A 23636-nucleotide genomic window follows, 5' to 3' on the forward strand; every position below is an offset into this window, starting at 1 on the left:
TTAAGTTGTCAGTTGGTTGCAAACTAATACACAGATCCAATGCAATCCTAAACAAATTCCCAGAAGCCTTTCTGCCAGATAGATAGATAGATAAACTGATTCTGACATTCATATGAAAATGCAAACAACCTAGAATACCCAAAGCAATTTTTTAAAAAAGATTTATTGATTTCAGAGAAAGACACAGAGAAAGAGAAGCAGACTTCCCACTGAGCACAGAGCCTGGGGCTCTATCCCATGACCCTGAAATCATGACCTGAGCTGAAATCAAGTCAGATGCTTAACTGCCTGAGCCACCCAGGCACCCCTAGAATACCCAAAGCAATTTTAAGAAAATAATAACAAAGTTAGAGGACTATGATACCTGATTCAAGACCTATTAGAAAGCTACAGTAAATGAGATGGTATGGTATTGACAAAAGACAGATATAGAGAGTAACAGAACAGAATTAGTTCAGAAATTAAATCAGCCTTATATGATCAACTGATTTTTGACATAGGTACCAAGGCAAGGTATTGAGAAAAGAAAAGTCTTTTTAAGGAATGGTGCTGAATATTGGATATCCCAATGGAAAAATAAAAGAATGTCATCCTTATCTCATACCATACATTAAAATTAAATTGAAGTTTATCTTACAAAAGACCTAAGTGGAAAAACTAAAACTACACAACTTCTAGAAAAAAAGAACATTTGCAAACTTAAGGTAGGCAAAGACTTCTCATACAGGACTTTAAAAGCACGAACCATAAGAGAAAATAAACAAATTGATGAGTTGAACTTTATCACCACTAAAACTTTTCCTATTCAAAAGGCACCATGAAGAATTAGGTGTTGGTTTCTTGGGTATGACACCAAAAGCATAAGTGACAAAAGAAAAAATGAGCTGATCTACATCAAGATTAAAAACTTTGAGAACACCACTGAGAAAGTAAAAGGACAACCCACAGGAAAAGAGAAAATATTCTAATGTATCTCTAAGAAGGGACTTATACTAGAATATATATAGAAGTCTTACACCTCAAAAAAAAAAAAGGCAAACAACCCAATTTACAAATGCATAAGATATTTGAATAGATATTTCTTTGAACAGATACACAAGTGTCCAATAAGCATGTGAAAAGATGATGTACATTAGTCAACAGGGAAAGGGAAGTCAAAACTGAAATGAGACATCGCTTCATACACGCAAGGATGGCTATCGACAGAAAGAAAAATAATAAACGAGTCCTGGAGAGGGTGTGGAGATGTTGGGATTCTGATATACAGCTCATGAGATCATAAAATGGGGCAGTCTCTTTGGAACACAGATCAGAAGTTCCTCAAAATGTTCAACATCGAGTTACCCTTTGACCCAGCTATTCCACTCCTTGGTATACACCCAAAGGAAATGAAAACATATGGTCACACAAAAATTTGCACATGGAAATGTCTAGCATTCTTATCATTAATAGCTGAAAAGTAAAAACTACCTAAATGTCCATCAACCAATGAATGGATAAGTAAAATGTGATATATCCATATAATGGGGTATTATTTGGCCATAAGAAGGAATGCAGTATCAACACATGCTACAACATGGGTAAATCCTGAAAACATTGAGCCACATGAAAGAAGACAGTCACCAAAGACCACACATCATATGATCTAGAACAGACAAACGCATGGGAACAAAAAGTAAGAGGGCGGGGAGGGAAGAACTGCAAGTCTGCTGATGGGTATGGATCTCTTTCGGTTATCCTCTTTTAGAACATAAAGTGTTCTAAAATTAGATTGTGTGATCACTGTTCAACCCTGTGACTAAAACAAAAACCACTGAATTGTACACTTTAACTGCATGAATTGTATGGCATGTGGATTACATTTCAAGAAAGCTAGTTTTTTTTTAAAAAAGCTCTATGAAGAAAACAAAAAAAGCAATGGGAGAAAAATTCATGTTACATGTATCTGACAAAACATAGAATAGATAAAGAACACTAACGACCCAATAATATGACAATAAACAATCCAATAAAAAGTGAGCAAAAGATCTGAAGAGACACTTTACCAAAGAAGATATGCCAAAGGCCCATCAGGATATAAAAAGGTGATGACCATCAATTATCAGCAGGGAAATGCAAATTAAAACTACTGTGAGATACGAGTATACACCCATTAAAATGGTTAAAATTGAAAACACAAGTCTGAAGTGTTGATAGGAATGTACAGTATGAAGAACTTACATACACTATAGACAAAAACATAAAATGGTAAAACCACTTCGGAAAACTAACAGTTTCTTAGAAAGTTCAACCTAATCCCTACTCCATGGCCCACTCATTCTGCTCCAAGCTCTTCACCCACAGCAAGGCTCTCCATGAATGTTCATAGCAGCTTTGTTCATAATGGCCCCAAACTGGAAATAATCCAAACGTCCAGCAACAGCAAATGGATAAAATGTGGACTAGTTGTAACAAAGGAATACTACTCAGCAGTGAAAAAGAATGAACTACTGATTGTACCACCACACAAATTAACGTCAAGAAATATGATGAGTGAAATAAGCCAGAGACATAAAGTGTACCACTGTATAATTCCATTTACTTCATATTTTAGAAAATGCAAAAGCATCTCTAATGACTCTGAGTAGTTGCCTCCAGGGTCGGGGTAAGGAAGGGAGCACATCAAAGGACAAAAGGGATCTTTGGGGTGATGGAAATTTTCTGGTTTTGATCATGGCAGTGGTTTGGCCAGTATGATTCACTCTCACATTCATCACTGAATTGTTCACTTCAAATGGGGGCATTTAATTGGATGTAAATTATACCTCGACAAAGCTGATTTTTTAAAAAAAGGAATGAGAACTAATGGAGAAAGAATTTATACACAAGTTAACAGCTGGAAATTAGCAAATCCAATGTTTGTGTAAATAGCGCCCCTAAACTTCTCAAGGGTACATGTAAGTCGTGTTCTCCTTAGACATTTTAAATGTTCCTTGCCTCTAGATCTGGATTCTGTAACTAACAGTTACAGATTCTGTAACTAACAGTTCCTTGCCTCACAAACCTCATATGGTAACCCAAGAGTTAATTCTAGCCCAACTCCTCTGGGTTATTACAAATTCTGAACGAATGTGAGGACATTTCAGGATAACTGAGAAAAAGAGATAAATCTCTGATAGAAAAACTCAGGAAAGGGATGGGGACAGCTGTGCCCCAAGAAGACTTCCAGACTTTGTCCCCAGGTTCGTTCCATCCCGGACACTTTTATGTTCTCATGCTGACCTCACTTTATATAAACTGCTTCTGGTAAGGACACAATCAAGTTGCTTAGAAAGTTAGAATTTAAATCTACTTGAACTTCATCTCACAAAACGAAAGACCATCTGCAGAGACACTAATGAAACGAGACAGATGTCCATAAAGAAACAGTCTGTACTGAGAACCTGCTCTTCATTTTGAATGCATTTTTATTTTTTATACATTTTTCCCATTCAGAACTCACTATAACCTTCTAATGTAAATATTATGATGATGATGATGTCAATATTATTCTTTCTTTCCATTAAGGAAACTGATACTCAGAGAGGCCCAGTTACGTGCCCAAATTCACCAAGCTCATAAGAGGCAAGAGCTGAGATTTACGTAATGGGGATGATTTCAACTGACTTATTTAGCGACATATCCATAAACAGAGAACTTAAAGCAAGTGAATACATATAGCCTGAATTCCAATACGAATGCTTTTTTTTTTTTTACATCACCAATAAAAACACATATTTAAATATTCTACTGACATTCCGTGGGGCTTTTTCTTGTCATTAAAATGTCATATTGTTCCTACAGGGAAGTCAGCATTTGCTGAGAAAGTGGTTCAGCTGCTTCTTTGAGAGGAGACTATTGTTAAAAGGAAAACCACAGCCCCCAAATAGCACCACCTAGATTAAGGCCCCAAGTTAATAAACCAAGACTTAATAAAAACCTAATGGCAGTTTCAATCCCCCAGGAATGTAATTTTTAATTAGTCAATATAGAATTTCCTGGTCAATACAAGGAAATTTATCGATAAACCCCTTCTCTTCCCTTTAGGAGGGCAACCCTGACTAAACAATGCATTTCTTGCTAATAAATTGCTTTTTTTTTTTTTCCTTTTTCAATTCTCTCTCTTTGCCTTTAAAAACCTTTCTTTTGTTAGCTCTGCAGAGCTCTCTGCTTGCTAGATGGGAGGCCCGCCCAACTCGTGAATCATTTAATAAAGCCAACTAGATCTTCATATTTACTTGGTTGAATTTTTTTAACACTATATAAAACAAAGTCATGTGAGCTTCTAGGGAGCGTCCCAAATTTAGGGAGAGCTACTGCTCTCAGGAGGAACCAGAGTGTGACAAATTATTAAATAGTATAGCAAGAAACCAGGAAAGATGACATTTAGGTAGTCAATGAGAACCAGCAGTCAAATCTGCTTAAACCATCAGTCTTATGGGTGACACTGACACCCAAAGCTATAAAACTGGTCACTGATGTAGGAAACAAAGGCAAAAGAAAAAAAAAAATTATTCTTCCTTACTACTTCTAGCCCACTGATGCGTCCTTAGAATAGGGAGTGAACTTCCTCTAGGAACTCGGCTGCCTGGATCTTAATACTTTGCTTAGGCCAAGAGGTAATCTTAGCCCGACCCCCCAGGATCCTGGAAGTCTATTTTAACATAAAAAAATTCCTTTGGAAACTTCCTTGTGTCTACCACCTCTCCACCAAGATACATGTTGGCAATCACTCTCCAAGCATATGACTCCGATATGCATCTGAAGAGTCTCATGACTGAGTGTCTACTAAACAGTCATAAACGACCTTTTTCTAACAATAGCCAGCCCCATCAGGGTCCTGGAATCCTTGTTTCCAAAATAACCTGTAATGGGTCACCCATCACAACCCCAGGGCAGCTCTTTCTGCCCAGGGGTCCTATCCGGTGCTTTAATAAAACCACGTCTCTGCCCTGAAGACATCTCGAGAATTCGTTCTTGGCTGTTGTCTTTGAACCCCAACATTTTCCTACATTGGTCACTACCTAGGACGGTCACTTGACAGAGAAAAATCATCCACGTGCTTCTAGTCTGGATACTTTTTTAAAATGTTCATACAAAAATGTTCTATAATGTCCTACAAAAATGCTCATGAAAAACAAAAACAAAAACCTACTAGTGGGGAGGGCAGGCTCATTTCATTTACCAGTTTATGTGTTACATTTACATGTGTCTTACATGTTTGGGTCAAGGTTCCACCTGAATATTCAGCTTTCTTATTTCCTCCCTCTTCTGGTAACCTCTGGTGTTACTGGAATGCAGAAGTCATCTGCTGGGGGTGACGGTGTCATGGTCTGACCCAACTAGACTTGTCTCACGCCTGGCACGAGTTCTAGTTCAGTGCCATGTGCGTTTCTGTGCCGACAGAGCAGCTGGAAGGACAGAGCCCACAGCCACCATCTGCTGCCCTCCCCCAGCATCCCTCGAAATGAAGACAAGGTGGGAGTTTCTCCTAGAGACGGGAAGGCTGTGTCCCTCGCAGTGGGCCCACGGAAGTGTTTTCAGGAAGCAACATTTGGAGTTCAAGCATGAAAAAGCAAAAGAGACCTCCGAGGGGAGGCGCCCTGCAGTGGCAACAGGGAGCTCTACGGTGAGGACGAGCGATCACTGGTCCAGAGCAGCAGCTACAGAAACAGACCCAACGAGGCCCACAGACTCCTGTGGCTGGCCCGCCAACCAGAAGGGCACCCACATCTCCCGGGTCGCTGCTCCCACTCCCACCACTCACCTGGCCTGCTACCTCAGCTTCCTTTACCGGCCAGCACCCCCTCCTTTGAGTTTTCGATCCCCACCCCCCAGACCCCCTCCACACTCCTCAGGCAAAGGGGGTACTTACAGCTGCATGACCAAGTACAAGTGATTGGGGCTTTCGTAAATGTCCTCCAGAGCGACAATGTTTTCATGCTTAATCCTGAAAGAGAAAAAAGCACACACAAACAGAACAGTGAGTATAATGAGGCATGAAAACTTCTTTAAAACGTCTTTAGAGCAGAAAGTTCTAAGACAGAATCCAAACTCCTTAAGATGACCTTTGAGACTCTGCACAAGCTTGTCCCCAAATTGCCTTCTAGACCTATGTCCCAACATTGCTCTCCAGTTCTTCCTGAGGTGCCATACTTCCCCACATGGCATCCCCAGGTTAGCTGTTGTCCCTGCATTCTTTCAGGTGGATCCCAGCCATGGGCCAACTCTGTAAAAATCCTCTTAGACCTTTTAGGGCCCAACTCTACTGCAGAGCCCCATGGACAATGTCATCGCTCCCTCCTTTGGAGTACCACAGTGGCCCTCCCAGTGAACAGGCCAGGTCACCGTCTGCTCACCAAGCCCAGCCCCCTTGCAGACTGGGCGTTCCAGGGAATAGCTTCACTGTCACGTCCATGACTCCAGTCCAGGCAGAGGAAAGCCAGACTGACCCCCCTCATCAGGGTTCAAAGGTCAACCCAAGACCCCAAGCCAACTAGACTGATTCCAATCAAAATGTGGTTCCCAGACACAGCACCAGCACCTCCTGGGAGCTTGTTAGAAATGCAGATTCGCAGGCCCCACCCTGGTCAAACAGATCTAGAATCCCTGGGGGCAGAGCCCAGGAGCTGGTTCAGTAAGATCCTGAGATGATCTGTATGCACAAAGCAGCAATCCGGTAGTCAACCCGTGCTTTTTAAGCTTCAGTGTGCATGCACGTTGACATGGATTCTGGGCTGCCCCCCCCCATTTGGATCCAGTGGGGGCTGGGGCAGGCCTGAGCGTCTGTATTTCTAACAAGTTCCCAGGGGATGCTGATACTTCTGGTCTGAGTCAAGTGGCAAAGTCCTGAATCCAGAACTAAGAGAGAGGGAAACAGCCTAACACCAGGCTCTGGGAATTAGCCATTAAGAGTAGCTTTTGTTCAGAATATAAGGCACACTATTTATTTTAAAGCATTTGCAAGAAGAATCATTTCATTACTCTACGAGCTAATGAACTCTTACCACCAGCCTCTCACGGACATGATTGCTGAATCATACAAAAGCAAGCATTTCATATGCAGATTCCCTTGGGCCCCCCGGAAAGCAGGGACTATGTCTTACTTATTTCATTTCCCCTCATTCCTAGCATCCATCTGCTTAATAAATATTGGCTCAATGAATGAATGATATTTAAAGGCTGTCCCTACTCAAGAGCAAGAATCATTATTTACTTAGGGGAAAATGGAGGCAATTTTCCGAAGTGTGAGCTGTCTTTCCCTCAAACAGAAGTTTATAGGGTGGAACAAAACAGAATATGATCTTCCCTCCTAGCAGATGAGAAAAGCGAACAAAACATGTAACTGAGGGCGGCAGTGTTTTATTCTGATTTCTACATCTCTGATTAGTCAGAGGTGTTCTGATTAGCGGGAGTTCGTAGGAGCAGAGACAACAGATGACATGAAATTCACTTTTCATAGGACTCCCGTCCACGGAGCTACAGCCTAATATTTACTTGTTAGCTGTGGTTACTTTGCTACCTGAGCAAAATAATATCCAAACTATATAAATAATTTCCATAATATTATACAGATAATATAATAATAGCATATCAGAGGAACCAAGTAAACTATGCTACCAAGGAAACCATGACAAATTAAGTTAGGACTGCTGAGATCCTAGATGTTTCTGGAATGATCATGATTGGATATCCTGAAAGAATTATGACCACAAAAAGCATACAGCATATGGAAATTCCCAGTTTTTTAATTTTTAAAAATTTGCACTTAGTATCATTCCCAGGGGCACAAACATTTTCTTTCAGTGAGGTTAATTTGGGGGTTCACGAAAAGCTTAGACTTATGGGGTGATATGAAAGAGTGGGGTGTACGTAAAGGGTTGCCAGATACAATGCAGGGCACCTAGTTATGTTTAATTCTAGATAAACAAATACTTTTCTCAGTGTACATCCTGAATATTGCAGGGAACTTCTCTGACATTCAAACGTGTCTGAGCACCCCGCACTTTCATGCGCTAAATCTGGCCATGCTGGGTACATGAATCACAGTCCATGGCCTCTAGACTGAGCTTTGAGATTTGTACCTACTGTCCCCCACCCTCCCCTCAGAGGTTGAGCCAAGAAGGTTATTCCAGCCCTGAAGTACTGCCATTAACACAGATTCAACTGTATACAAAGAATCATTTCTGTGCAAAGCACTCGTCCAGCTGAAGTAGGAGACTCTAATAAATGAGGAACATAATCCCTTCTTTGGATGCAAGGGATAGAGAAATTAAAGTCTACTTAACCTGCCATTCTTACATGAGTCCTTGCAATGGCCAGAAAGATACTGCTTCTGACTCTCCCCCTCAACTAATAAATCAAGCAGTTGTTCAATTGTCATTTACTGAGTTTCAGCTCTGTTTCTGGAATACTAGAAACATACAAAATAAGATTTTGCCTTCCAAAGATGGAGAGACCCACACAGAAGTTAGGAAAAAATTAAATGCTAAACTCCTGTCGCATTGCTGTGAAGTTCAGAAAAGAGCAAGACCCCCGATGAGCCAGAAGTACAAGCAAAGGTCTCAGAATACAATGGGCATCGTGCTGGATGAGTGACGCCTGAACAAGCAGACTGCAGAAACCACAGAGAAATCCTCACATGGCCTCTGCAATGTGTCTTAAGAAAAGTGGTTTAACTAACTTGTGGATGTTAGAATGCGATAGAAGAAAACATTCTGGCCCCCAACAGCTGTTCCTAGGTACATTATTCCGCCCTCAGACTCTTTTAAGATATACAAAAACCGAGTTTCAAGTTTTAGCATGGGGTACCTAGGTTGTCTCCACAAGCGTCAGAGGAACATCTCCCTACACACGTCTGGGCACCCCCGCATACCAGGCACTGCACCAGCAGTCCCAAGAGCGCTAGGTCAGCCCTCGTGGAGCTCACACAGGTGGCCTTCCAGCTACAGTAAGGACACTGCCCAGCCAAAACCAGCCTTTCGCATATGTACCAGGAATCAGCCTCCTTGTAATGAGTGGTGACTCCTGGGAGTGACCGATAACATGGGGACAGCCTCTTCTTGTACTCCCGCAAACACTGGAGGGATACAGCGTCCGCTTAGTGTTCTCTCCTTCTGGTCGACCAGTCCTCCTCCACTGGGGTTTCTATTCCTCTCATCCCACTACTGCCACTCATTGGTCCAGAACTAAGAGCAGTGATCCCGGTGTAAATTATAGCACCAAGAATAGGGTATTAAATAAGAGAGGTAAACTATTCACCATCATGAACTGATGTTATACTTTTGCAAATAAAGCCTAATATTAGGTTCATTTTATTTTAAAAGCAGTTGCTCAACTGTTGGTATCTAAAGAATGTAAGTTCCATGGAGGTGGGGATTTTTAACTCTTTTGCTCACTACCATTCCCCTGATGCCAAGAAAAGTGCAAAGGTGATAAATACTTGCAATACACATTTGTTGAATGAAGGGATGGATGGATGGATGGATGGATGGATGGATGGATGGATGGATATCAAGTGTTGGGTCAATTAAATGACCAGATCAGTTTTACCTGAACTTCTACTGAAAAAGATCTCCTTTCTTATTCAGTCTTGAGCTTTTGAGCTTCAAGTCTTCACCTTTAGCTTCACTAAATTCAATTTTCTGGGGTTCCATGTGGTGCTTCAGATGATTAAGACTATTTTGAGTTTTTATCTTCCCATCTATTATATTTACTGTCTCTCCCAACTTTGGGCCCTTTACATATTTTGTTGGTACACATCCATCCCATATATCTTTTTTTTTTTTGAGAGAGAGAGAGAGCAAGAGAGTGCGCATGTGCGAGTGGGGAAGGGCACAGAGGGAGGGAGAGAAAGAGTCTTAAAGCAGGCTCCACGTCCACCAGAGCTTGATATAGAACTAGACCTTACAACCTTGAAATCATAACTTGAGCTGAAATCAAGAGTCAGAGACTTAACTGACTAAGGCACCTGAGTGCCCCTCAACCCATAAGTCTTGATCCAAATTCCTCAAGTCTGAAATGGGAAGGTTACTCATCAGAGCTGCCCTCTGGTGTTATACCAGAGACCCCCATCAAGATAACCATGACACGAGTCAGCTGGCTTCCACTGCTTTCAAGCCGTTAACCCAGCAGGACCATCATCAAGCCCATATTTTACCGTCTTATCCATAAGGAGAAAATTAAATTCCTTGCTGAAATGGCACTCCTCAGTTTTACACACTACATAATACTATTTAAAAGGGAAATGGAACGTTTGGGAAGATATGTTCTTAGTAAACCCATGGTGGCTCCTAGCAACCACTACAGTCTTTACTAAAGGATCACAAACCATCTGCTTAATTTATAGTTCCAGAATTGTGTTATGCAATGAAGTCAAACTTCCTGATCTATACATCTCACACCCTACCTGTTTTATGTTTGGAAAATTTGCCAACATCTCTTATATTCTTTTCTCGAGCATTTCAACTGTGACTCTTTTGTGATAAATGCAATTTCCTCAGTCTTCAGGGGTGTGAGACATCGAATTCTAGGGACGAATTAATATTACCATTTCTGGAGGCCCTATTTAGATCGCTATTTTATATGTACCATTTACTGAATGTTAACGATAGGGACACCACAGACACATTGCTGGTTCAGTTCCAGACCGCCAATGACATAGTGAATATCACAACAAAAAAAGTCAAATGAATTATTTTGGTTTCCCAATACACATAAAAGTTAAGTTGATACTATATTGCAATCCAGTAAGTATGCAATAGCATTATGTCTAAAAAAACAATGTACATACATTAGTTTAAAAAATATATACTTTATTGCTGGGGTGCCTGGCTGGCTCAGTCAGTAAAGCTCACAACTTTTTACCTTAGGTGGTGAGTTCAAGCCCCATGTTGGGCCTAGAGTTTACTTAAAAAATACGTGATTGCTAAAAAATGCTAACCATAGTCTGAGCTTTCAGCAAGTCATAAAATTTTTGCTGGTCCAGGGTCTCAACTCAATGTTAATGGATGCTGACTGATCAGGGTGGTGTTTGCTGAAGGCTGGGTTCACTGTGGTAATTTCTTAAAATAAAACAACAAAGAAGTTTGCTGTGATTGACTCTTCCTTTCATGGACGATTTCTCCGTAGCATGTGAGGCTGTTTGATAGCATTTTACCCAGGGCAGAACTTCTTTAGAAAGTGGAGTTAGTCTTCTCAAACCTTGTTGTTGCTTTACCAACTAGGTTCATAGAGTATTCTCAATCCTTTGTTGTCATTTCAACAATCCTCACAGCATGTTCACTAGGAGTAGATTCCAACTCAAAGAACAAGTATTTTCTTTGCTCACCCATAAGAAGCGATTCCTCAACCACGAAAATTTTATCTTAAAATTGAGGTGATTCAGGCACATCTTCAGGCTTCACTTCAGATTCTGGTTCTCTTGCTATTTCCACCGTATCTGCAGTGACTTCTTCTACCAATGTCTTGAGCCCCTCGAAATTACTCAAGACAATTAAAATCACTTCTTCCAAACTCCTGTTCACGTTGATACTTTGACCTCTTCCCACAATCAGGAATGTTCTTCATGGCATTTAGAATGGTGAATCCTTTCCAGAAGGTTTCCCATTTACTTTGTCCAAATCCATCAGAGGAATCACTATTTATGGCAGCTACAGCCTTAAAAATTTTTTCTTAAATAACAAGACTTCAAAGTCAAAATGACTCCTTGATCCCAGGACTGCAAGAAGGATGTTACATTAACAAGCATGAAAACACCATTCATCTCATCGCACATCACCGTCAGAGCTCTGGGGTGACCAGGAGCATAGTCAAAGGGCAGTCACATTTTGAAAGGAATCCTTTGGGCAGGTCGCAAGAGCAGGATTAAAATATTCCATACACCATGTTATAAACAAATGTGCTGTCATCCAGGCTTTGTTGTTCCACCGAAAGAACACAGAGTAGATTCAGGGTACTTCTTAAAGGCTCTAGATTTTTGGAATGGTAAGGGAGCGCTGGCTTCATGCTAAAGTCATGAGTTGCACTGGCCCCTAACAAGAGAGTTAGCCTGTCCTTTGAAGCTGGGCACTGATTTGTCCTCTCTAGCTATGACCATCCTAGATGGTATCTTCTTCCAATAGAAGGCTATTTTATCCCCATTGAAAATCTACTGTGTAGTGTAACCTCCTTCATTAATTATCTCAGTGGGATCTTCTGGAGAACTGCTGTGGCTTCTACACCTGCTCTTGAGGCTTCCCCTTGTGCTTTGATGTTATGGAGATGACCTCCTTCATTAAGCGTCATGACACAACCTCTACTAACTTCAAACTTTTCTTCTGTAGTTTCCCCACCTCTCCCAGCCTTCCCAGAATTGAAGAGAGTCAGGACCCTGCTCTGAATGAGGCTTTGGCTTAAGGGAATGTTGTGGCTGGCTTGGCTGGCTTATTCTTCTATCCAAACCACTAAAACTCTCCCCACATCAACAATTAGTCTCTTTTGCTTTCTTAGCAGTTACGTGTTCACTGGAGTAGCACCTTTAATTTCATTCGGGAACTTTTACTTTGCATTTGCAACTTGCCTAATTGTTTGGCCCAAGAGACCTAGCTTTCAGACTATCTTGGCTTCTGGCTTCCCCTTCCTGACTGAGTTTAATCATTTCTAGCTTTTGATTTACAGCGAGACACATGTGATTCTTCCTTTCACTTGCACCCTTAGAGGCCATTCTATGATTATTAATTGACCTAACTTCTATACTACTGTATCTCATGGGATAGGAAGGCCCAAGGAGAAGGAGAGAGGTGGGGGAAGGGCAAGTCAAGAACATAGCTGTCAGAACACACACAACGATGAAGTTTGCCATCTTGTTTGGTGTGATTTGTGGTGCCAAAACAATTATAATAGTAACAACAAAGAGCACTGATCACAGATCACCGTAACAAATAAAATAATAATGAAAAAGATTGAAATATTGCAGAATTACCAAAATATGACACAGAGACATGAAATGAGTAAATGCTGTTGGAAAAAATGATACTGGTAGACTTTCTCCATACACAGTTGCCATAAGCCTTCAATTTTGTTAACAAGAAACAAACAAACAGAAAACACAATAATTGAAAAGTGTAATAAAATGAGGTATGCCCTGGGACACCATGGTGGCTTAGTCCATTGAGTATCTCACTCTTGATCCCAGAGTTGTGAGTTCAAGCCCTGTGTTGGGCTCCATGAAAAATGAGGTATGCCTGTATGTATCAAGACCATACTAAGTATTTTCCATTATGTTGTTTAATACACCAATCCTATGAAGCAGCTCTCCATGAGATAATAGAAAATATATATTGGTCTCTGCCCCTGGTTACTGGCAGAGCTCCTGAAATCCTTGTAATTTCCTAAGTGATAAGAACGCTAGGAGCATCTCTTGTCCTAATATTTGGTCTTTGACCCCATCCCTGACACAGGGTTTCTAAAACTTATAAATTTCTGGGTGATAAGAGTGTCTATTATTTGTTCTAATGAAACTATCTGAGTGGGGTCCTGCATGGGTCCTTGGTGAGGGCTGGTCACTGGAAAACCCAAGTCATGATTAGAATTTTCATCCTAACCCGCAATTTTCTGCAGAGGGGAGAAGGGCTTAAAAACGGTTAGTGATCCATAGTACCTACATGATGAAACTTCCATGATATCTCCAAAGTACAGGGTTCAGAGAGCTTCCAGGTAGGCAAACACATCCATACCAGGAGGGTGACATCCCCCAAACCCACAAAGACAGAAGGTTCTATGCTTGGGACACTCCCAGACCTTACCCTGTGTATCTCTTCATCTGGCTGTTCATCTGTGTCCTTTCCCATATCCCTTAATAAACTGGTAAACTGCTCTCTGAGTTCTGTGAGCCACTCTAGCAAATTAATCGAACTTGAGGAGGAAGTCATTGGAACCTCCACTCTCAAGCTGCTTGGTCAGAAACACAAATGACAACCTGGGCTTGCAACTGGCATCTCAAGTGTGTTGGTATGCTGGGGGCAGTGCTGAGTGACTGAGCCCTTAGCCTGTGGGATCTCACTCTACCTCTGGAAGATGGGGTTAGAAATGAGTTAAACTTGTAGGACACCCGGATGGTGTCCAAGAATTGCTTGATGGGGACGGGGGGAACCCACACATATTTAGTGGCCAGGAGTGGACTTCTGCAGTGTTCTGTGTAAGTAAAAAAAGAAGATGCATAGGGAAGAAACACACAATAGGGAAGAACTGGGGTTTTCCCTACACAGGAGAGAGTTAAATGGAAAAACTTACTTTAGTCTATTATTCCTCCCACTTATAAAAGAGGAAAACTAAGACTCTAAGACATGAAGTACGTATTCCAAGGTCACACAACTGGGAATTGGAATTGCTAAGAGTCTAACTCCCAAGCCCATGTTAAAGTATTTATACTATAACTTTCTGTTAACTGAGTTATAATGAGAATATGGAGGAGTGCACATAAATTCAGTTATTTGTATGAAATCATGACTCCTAAAGTCAGGGTGTTAAATTTCACAACTAACAATATAATATCTATGTCTGGGAGTGCAGAGATTTGAACTATCCTGAAATCTAGTGGAAGTTCTCAAGATACTTGGTTATAAATATTCCAACAGATGAAATCCCAGTGGGTCAAAGTGAACGAGAAGAAGAGATATTCAGAAGCAGAAGAAATAGTTAGGAGTCCAGACATCACAGTTAGAAAGGGCCTAGGGGCACCTGGATGTCCCAGTCATTCAGTGACTGACCCTTGGTTTTGGTTCAAGTCATGATCTCATGGGTTGTGGGATGAAGCCCCGCTGGGCTCTGCACCCAGTAGGGAATCTGCTTAAAGATTCTCTTCCTCTGTCCCTCCCCCAGCTCACACGCTTGTATTCTCTCTGTCTCTCTCTAATAAATACATAAATATTTTTAAAAAAGAAAGAAAGGGCCTTTCATCAGCTGTGATCTGCCACTGTCATCAAAAGTAAGAAAGAAATGGACAGAGAGAAGAGGCAGGGATGTTAGCTACAAGCAAATGGAAAACCAAGGTGCCATTAACCTTGCATAGCTTATATAGCTAAATCCTGTAGTTCGGCATTCAGTCTTTCTAAAATACGGCCAAGAGGACCTTCATACATAAGGAATGTTTATCCCCAAGCAACAAAACTCTCTAAAATGTTCATATTTCAAAGGAACAATGTCACTAAAAACAACTTTAGATGATGAAAATAACTTCTCTTAATTTTTATCACTTACCATCTACCAGGACCAAAGTAAACTTCAGCTGATACATCTGTGTACAGAAGGTAGATGGTTTACACTGGAATCTATGCTAAAGTCTCCATAATCCCCAATAAAAGACTGATGAGCTGGATAGAGGGAAGTGGGGTCTGGCTGGGGGAAAGGGGAAGGAGGAGAAGGAGAGAGAGAGAGGCTGAATGGGAACATAGCATATATGGCATTGATGCAGATGCCAGCATGCATGGTAACTGACAGCCAAGCAAGAAATCCTCAGAAAGAGCCAGGAAAACATTTTAAAGTTAATTCATGCAACAAATTGTACCAAGTACACAAGTAGGCCCCGTTCCAAAGCCCCCAAGCTGGAGGGAACATCAGGACCCAGAGAACAGGCACTCTATTGAACACACATGCCTCTTTGAAACAGCCATGCCATTTCTCCCTCCAGTTAATTCTCCACAGTTCAAGGATCCCCAAATTCTGAACTCCATGTAAAACACGGAATGTTAGAAAAAAACAGAAGAGGTAAGAAAGGGAAGTTCAGCATATTTCACTTTCTCTCAGCCTATCATAGCTCATTGATTTGGAGGGGGGAGATTGTGGAGATTATGAGTATTATGAGAATTATCAGAAGAAGGAAAAGGAAATAAAACATCTTTCCTTTGTGTGGTCATTGGGAATGGTCGCTTACCTATTTAGATGAAACTGGAGGATAAGAGATGGACAGGAGACAAGGTGATGACCCATGACAATAGAGGGGAAGATGGGAGGACCAGATCTCCCTGCAAGGACTCGAGACAGAAGTTACATCAATGAGCTGGGACTGACTTCCTGTCCTCCTCTCTCAACACTTCCAGGTTAATTGACCAGTCAGGAAAAGGCGCTTCTCAGGTGAAATCCAATCCCCTCTTTCAGATAAAGATGGCAAAGGACTAGCTCTTTCACTATCTGCCACATTTTTCTTAACCGTCTGGAAAATTTAATTGTTATTCACAAAAAAGATGCTATGGTTCTCTGGCATGGCAAATTGCCTCAAAAACATTTATATATTCTGATGTCTTGGCAAACACTCTTGTTTGTCTAAGCAAACACTATATGTTTGGGAAATGAAGCAAACCATTTCCTCCTTTCCTGGGTCAGATTATCTCCACCCCTCCTCCAGTTATAAGTGGTACAGGAAATAATGCTGAGAAAATCAGGATCTAGTCAGTCACAAGGGAAAGTGGTAGAGTTGAAATATTTGCCAGATGGTATTAAAAAATAATACCTTTCCTTTTTATAACTTAACAGGCACATTCACAGATGTTACCTCATTTCCTTCTTACAACTCCATGAAGTAGGCATTATTATTCCTATTTTATAGATGATCACTCCCAGTTTATAACTACTTAATTGTTCTCCCTCCTTCCTTTGCTCTTGCTCTCTCACCATTCTCCATGCTGTCTCCTGAGCCATCAGTCCACAAAACAGAAGTGATCAAACTTCTTGGCTTGAAATCCTTCCACAGCTCCTTGGAGGCCACGATAAAGTCCAAATGACTTGACGTGACTTGGAGGTCCCCGTCGCTTGGTCCTCACCTGCCCCTCCCATCCTCTGCCATTGCCTCACACCAAAACTTTACTGGCCCCCAGGCAGCTCTCGCACACCTGTTCACACCTTCCTCTCTGACCACATAGGTATGCTCACCCATCTCGTATCTTCTTACCAAACCACACATCCTCCGAGACTCTGATCATCCCCTGAGAACCCTTTTCTATTCGTCACCTCTTGTAGGACGGATCCCGTCTCTTCTGGGCCAACCCGGTTCTTTTGTCATTTAGTTGTTGTACTCCATTTTATCCATCTGTTCGCATGTGCATGCGTGTACATATTTAGATGGTTTTATACGCAGAGAAAGAAAGTCTGGAAGGATACATGTTGAACCAGTAATTAATACCTCAGAAAGTGTGCTGGGGGGAGAGGATTTTCACCTTGCAGTTTTTCTGAAATGGGGTTCTTCATCTGAACCCAAAAAAACAGAGAAAAATGATTCAAGTGACTATTTTCTCAGTTCTCCCAAGGAAGGGACCATGCCAGTTGCGTAGGACAGAAAGTTAGCTCAGTATACAGCATGAATGCCTTAGGGCTTTAGGGCTCGCTCCTCTCATGGCACCCAAGCAGAGAAAGGGTTGCCATACTGCTCTACTGCCAGATTTTTACAAAGAGGTGCTTTTTTAAAAGTTATTGATCAAAATCATTAACACCTGGTGCATCAAAATATATCCAGAATGCTGGACACAAAGAAATAGATAGGAATTAGTCTAACACTCAAGAAATCAAGAGACTGGGTTGGGTTTCAGTTCTGAAACATCTAACTGCAGGATTTTAGACAGGTCATTAGATACTTTCCGACTTGATTTCCGCATCTGTTAAGTGAAAATATGTGGTCTTATTATCTATCAACAGAAACACACACCTGCTTAGAGGTAAAAAATGACATATATACACAAATACATAATACTATATACAGAGAGAGATGTTGCCTATTAAGAATATAGGTCGAGGCACCTGAATGGCTCAGTTGGCTGAGTGGCGGATCCTCAGTTTTGGCTCAGGTCATGATCTTGGCGTCCTGGGATGGAGCCCAGCATGGGGCTCCGCATTCACCTCGGAGTCTACCAGGAATTCCCTCCCTCTGCTCAAACCCCCGACTCGTGTGCACACTCTCTCTCTCTCTCTCTCTCTCTCAAATAAAATAAATAAATAAAATCTTAAACAACAACAACAACAACAAGAAAATAGAAAAGAATATAGGCCGTGTCAGTCAAGACCAAAATCCAAAGCTTCAAATCATCTCCATTTGCTGCCAGCAGATGGAGCTGTAATCAATGGGAGACTAAGGAGCAAAGACTGGTAAGGAAATCAACTACATCTTAAGCATGCAAGGCAGTTTTGTAGTTGTTCTTGTTAAGGAGTAAGTACCACATGTGATAAGTCTCATTGTGAACTAAGTTTTGCTTTGAATTCTTAAAAACAAACAAATAAACAACAATTAAAACCCTTGTGTGCAGATGATGATGTTTTTTAAAACATGCATCTCAGGAGGCCTTAGCACAATGTAGAATACACAGGGTGGGGGGGCCTGGCCAGCATTCCCTGACAGCCCTAGGGAGGCAGGGCAGGAGTCTGTAATGGCACCCTGTCTGGGAGGGCGGCTCTGTCCCTAGGGGATGGAACGCTGGTCATGTCACTTTCCAGGGTCTCAGCTTTCTCATCTAGAAATTAACTTGTCAAACAGGATCTTCTCTGAGGTCCTAACAATCAATGAATTTAAAATTATAATGAGGCAGAGTGTACTGAAGTATGTAGGGGCCCCCAAAGCTTGAATTTAAACCAATATCCAGGGTTCTCTAGGATAGTGTTAGCTGCTCAGAAGCGTGGATGACAACACATGCTTTAACAGCCTCTTCTACATTGGTTAAGCTTGTCAGTTAGACCTGGAATTGAATTTCTTAAGATAGGAAGCCACTTCCATGGAAAAGACCTCCTTTCCCTGCTTCCATAGCCAGCCTCTACAATGCCACAGACCAAGAGAGAAATGGCCAACTAATTTGCTCATGTCTAGAATAGCTCCAGAAGACCCGGTTGAGGTCTGGTGGCCTTTAATCCTAAAGAGAAATAAGTTAGGCCCATCCAAATCAGTGTGCAAATCCCAGTGCTTGGCACATACTAGCATTCCATAAATGTTCTGAAGAATGAATAAATGAATGAACAGAATTAGAAATTCTGGCCTCCCTAAAGTCTTACACACCAAAGACCCTCAAAAGCTGGATACCTGACTGAAAAGAAAAAAAAAAAAAAAAAAAAACCAAGAAAAAAAGGTTAAAAGGATTGACTTTATGCTTCTTTCCTACTCCTATTAGTACCCAGGAGAAGTTACATTGGGTCTCAAAATCGGCTGTATGTTCAAATTACCCGAGGAGTTTGAAAACATACTGACCCCCAAGTCCACCCCCAGGTCTACCTCCAGAGACCTAGGACATGGATCAGGACTTTGTAAGCCTCCCAAGAGATTCAGATGCAAAATTTGAGACCCACTGGTAAATTACAGAGTTAGCAATAAAAACCTTGGCGTGCTACACAAGAATTGCCCACAACATATCTGGGAGATGCTAATGCCACAGTCTTCGTGTCCATTTCAGATTTTCTGGGCTGAATTTACTTCACGATAGGTCCAATTTAAAGGCAAGGTGTCCTGAGGATAAAGGTTCAAGTCTACTTGGCCAACACATTATTAGCACTCTTGGGAAAAGAGTACAAAAAATGAGCAAATCACCCAGTTAACTGTAACATTGGCTTCTGATATTTCTCAATCACTAACACTAAGACATTTAAGGGAATGTTGTCATTTCTTTCTCCTGATTTTTTGGGAACCTTTTGTCAAAGGAAAATCTGTATTTTCTGGATGTTTCAACATGAGACTAGGGGCCTGAAGTCTTGAAGGATGTCAAGGGGCTCGCCTGTCTCAGAACAGAGATGAGACCGTGTAACTTTGATTTACTAGGTCCGCTGATGTGAAAATGCAGCGCGGCAAGGAGTTCCGAGGTCACTGCCGATAACGATTATGCAAATTCAGAAGCCACGCCTATACGCAATTCTGCTGACATGTAAGCGAGCTTCTCGCGCCCGGACACCTCTCTGCAGCTTCATGACACACAGTCTGCATCCCAGACGGAAGACTCTGGGCTGGAATTCAAGAAGCATCTTAGATGATTCCAGCTCTGAACCTTAGGATTTATGTGAACAAAAATGAACAGGGACCAAAACAATGTGCTGGAATCTTGGGAGAATGCATCATTCCCTTTTTTCTTCCCTAGCATGAAAGCCCCATGCTTTCCCCAAGCCCATCACCACAGTGAGGATCCTGGAACTCTCTACTTGAACCCAGGGCCACGCCGAGACTATAGGTGCCCTGCCTAGCGGGCTCTGAGGCATGGTCCCAACATGGGGACTAACATGGGGACCCAGGGGTGCCACCCATGGCACCTCTGCCTCTGCCTGCTCCAGATAACAAAGCATCTGAGGCCAGGTGAGATCTCACTAAGCCTGTTAGCATACCGTGCCATTTATTCATATGGTGAGAAGCAAACTGGAAAAGAAGAAGATGGGGTGGGAAAGAGGAAAGAAGCAATATAGAAAAGGAGGGAAGTCCTCTATACATACTAGATACATACATACATACAAACATACTAGATACAACCATCTAGTATCCATATTCAGACTTCTGAAGGGTTGAACGTGTAAAGCATTCCTTCCTCTTCTATGAAAGTACCCATGTTCAGAGATAATAGTGCAGAATCGAGCATTCTTCAGTTTTTTTCCCATCAGTAATTAATGCTGTCACATAATCTGTTCATATCAGACCCTGGCTTCACAAAACTAGGTGCATTCAAATAGAAAACACCACTTTTTCCAAGTACTCACATTTTGGGAATTCCTAAAAGTGTCTGTGGTTGGTTGTGTACAATATACACATTTTATTTTTTACTTTTTTAAAGATTTACCTTATTTTAGAGAGAGAGAGAGCATGCACGCAAGTCGGGGAAGAGGCAGAGGGAGAGAATTTTCAGGCAGACTCCCTGCTGAGCACAGAGCCCCACGCGGGGGCTTGATCTTACCACTCGAGATCATGACTTGAGCCAAAACCAAGAGTTGGAAGCTCAACAGACTGAGCCACCCAGGTGCCCCAACATATCATTTTAAAAACACAGAGATCATCTCTGTGATTGTGGCTAGTAAAGGCGACTCTGCCTTCTTCCTCGAAAAAGCAAGAGACCTCTCTTCTTCACTGAGATTGGAGTCACGATTAGGAAGAACAGCATGTTTTGCTTTGTCGATGATTTTTTAAAAGGTCTGTGATATACACATCACCTTTCCAGCTTACAGTTTTATGGGAGATGGATGTTAAATGCTGAGGCAGTTCAGAATTTATAGTTTTATTATGTCCTACTCATAAAAGATTATAAAAACCCAAGGGACGTTAGTTCCTAAGAAACTTCCCAGGGTGAGCTCCAGGGCTATGTGCAAATTCTCAGGAATGATAGTCCTAATTGATGATCGTGAATAAACCAGTTGCCAGATCATCCAGCTGTCTCTTCCCGCAATTGCCAAGGGAATTAAGGACAGCAATTGCACCACGAGGGATGGGGGAACGGGAGAGATACAGCCACGTGGATTATCCCTGCAGATGACACCAAGGTAGCCAGAAAGGGGAGGATGGCAGTGGCCACACAGCAGAGCAGCCAATGTGTCCACAGCTGGTGACCACGGCGTGTGAACCACAGAGCGGGGAGGGCTGGGCTAGGCTCTGGTCATTCACAAGCCACTGGGGGCATCTGAGGTGATCCTGCTTTATTTTCAGATCAAGGCACAGAGAGATTTTACCTCCAAGCACCAGAGCATATTAGTGCAACGGCTAGACTTCACTGAGGTCACTTTTGGCCGGTGCTTTTCAATCTGGTTTCCCTCGGAGCCTCCAGGTTCTCAATAAACATTTTAGAAACTGCAGTGAAACAGCACGAACCGCACAGGCCCAGGGGTAACAGATACCAGATGTGAACCCGCCGCAGAGAGCAGAGAATGCTGCCATGTTCGCACGTGTCCTCGCTGACAGGATTCGTAGTAACGTTATTCCAAAACTAAACTAAGAAATTCACTCAGATAAAATACAACACCTCTGACCTGTTTATGTTTGGGGGTTCTAAGTAAGAATTTACTTTTTAAAAGGGTTGTGCTACGAACAAATGAAGACGGAAAGAAAACAAAACAGGGGGAAAAAGGGAAGGAGACAGGAAACCAATCTAGTAAACAATGGGGAAGTGAAGTGAATCACTTCATCCCAGAAGAATACTATTAATATACTTTCAGATACAAAAGGAAGTCCTGCCGCTCAGAAAGTTATTCCTGAAGATACTAATGTATTTTTTTCTTCCACAATCTTTGGCCTCTTTAGAGTTTTTTTTTTTTTTTTAAGTTAGGTTAAAATCAGGAAGAAACTGCCCTCTTGTTTTTCTTTTTAAGATAATTTGTTTATTTAAGAGAGAGAGAGCACACAAGCAGCGGGAGAGGCGGAGGGAGAGGGAGAAGCTGACACCATAGAGCAAGGAGCCCAATGACCGGGGCTCAATCCCTGGACCCTGGGATCATGACCAGAACCAAAGGCCGATGCTTACCCAGCTGAGCCATCCAGGTGCTCGCTGTCTGCCCATTCATACCCTATGAATGACATACCATGTGCTTCCCCAGGGAGGAACAAATAAATACAATTTATTTTTTTAAAGAAATGAAGAAACTAGCAATGCATTAGTAGGGACAGGTAGGATGGTAAGGGGAGAAATCATTACACACACGCACAGGCACACGCACACGCACATGCACACGCAAACATACACATACACAGTTTGGAGGCCACTGTCCTCAAACTCACAGGGTTGGGTCTACAGGATTGGAGGGCCTCACGGAGGCTGGGGAACACTGTGTAATCCACTCTGCAGGCAGAGAACCTGGCAGAATGATTTATCACAGGGAAAGGATGCCAAAAACACTTGAGGGGCAGAGAGACAGAAAGAATAAGGGCGTGTGTGGAGGAAGGAGCAAAGCGTGTGCCTCCTGAAAAGCACACACAAGCGTGAGTCAGGATTACTTCCCAGTCTGCTGGTGCAAAAGCAGAAGGCAGTCGAAGGCCCCGTGTGGATGGGTGCTGCTAGATTTCAGGAGCGTTAGGGGGTGGCAGGCTCTACTTGAGGGAATGAAGACTGGCAGTTCTAGGATCTTGCAGTAAGGAGGTGGAGTTAGAAGAACCATCTGGTGGTTTTTCCTCTTTTCTCTGTGTGTGTGTGTGTGTGTGTGTGTGTGTGTGTGTGTGTTTTCCTCTCTCTTTTTTTTTTTCTTGGGAGGGTGAGGAATGGGGCTGCGGGTGGATGTCGCATGTGGAGATCTAACATGGTTTGATGATGAATAAACATGGAGAAGATCTGCTTCATAAGACAGCCCACCCGATGTCATGAGGGCCACTATTGCGTGATGGTGGAAGCATGTGGAGGGAGAAGGGGAAGGGAGGGGAGAAGCACGACTTCTCACTAGCACCACGGTCCTTTCCCAAGCTCAATGCATTCCTTGGTGGAGAATCCTGGCACATTATTTGCAGAAAGCTTGGATAAAATTCACAGTCCTAGATTTCATAAAACATTGAGAGAGTACCTACAAGAGCCAGACGTGAGGCTAAGGAACTGGGGGACATAAAGACAAATAAAACACAGTCCCTGAAACCCAGCAGCTCTCAGGCCAGTGCAGGAAAACAGATGTGTTTCTAAACATCACGATACAGCACAACCAATGTCCTTTCAGGAAGCTGGCCGTGG

The 23636-nt window shown here is 42.2% G+C and overlaps 1 protein-coding gene across 1 annotated transcript in view; it reads right to left on the bottom strand.

The window, feature by feature from the left end:
- Positions 1-23636, bottom strand: part of CAMK1D (calcium/calmodulin dependent protein kinase ID) — a 433113-nt gene that overhangs the window by 165110 nt on the left and 244367 nt on the right. The window contains exon 3 of the mRNA XM_032837893.1: positions 5894-5968. Within this exon, the coding sequence (XP_032693784.1) occupies positions 5894-5968 (75 nt within the window). The remainder of the gene's footprint in view (positions 1-5893; positions 5969-23636) is intronic.

The sequence above is a fragment of the Lontra canadensis genome, unplaced genomic scaffold, assembly GCF_010015895.1.
Source record: "Lontra canadensis isolate GAN:19392208 unplaced genomic scaffold, GSC_riverotter_1.0 scaffold100, whole genome shotgun sequence".
In the NCBI taxonomy this organism is placed as follows: domain Eukaryota; kingdom Metazoa; phylum Chordata; class Mammalia; order Carnivora; family Mustelidae; genus Lontra; species Lontra canadensis.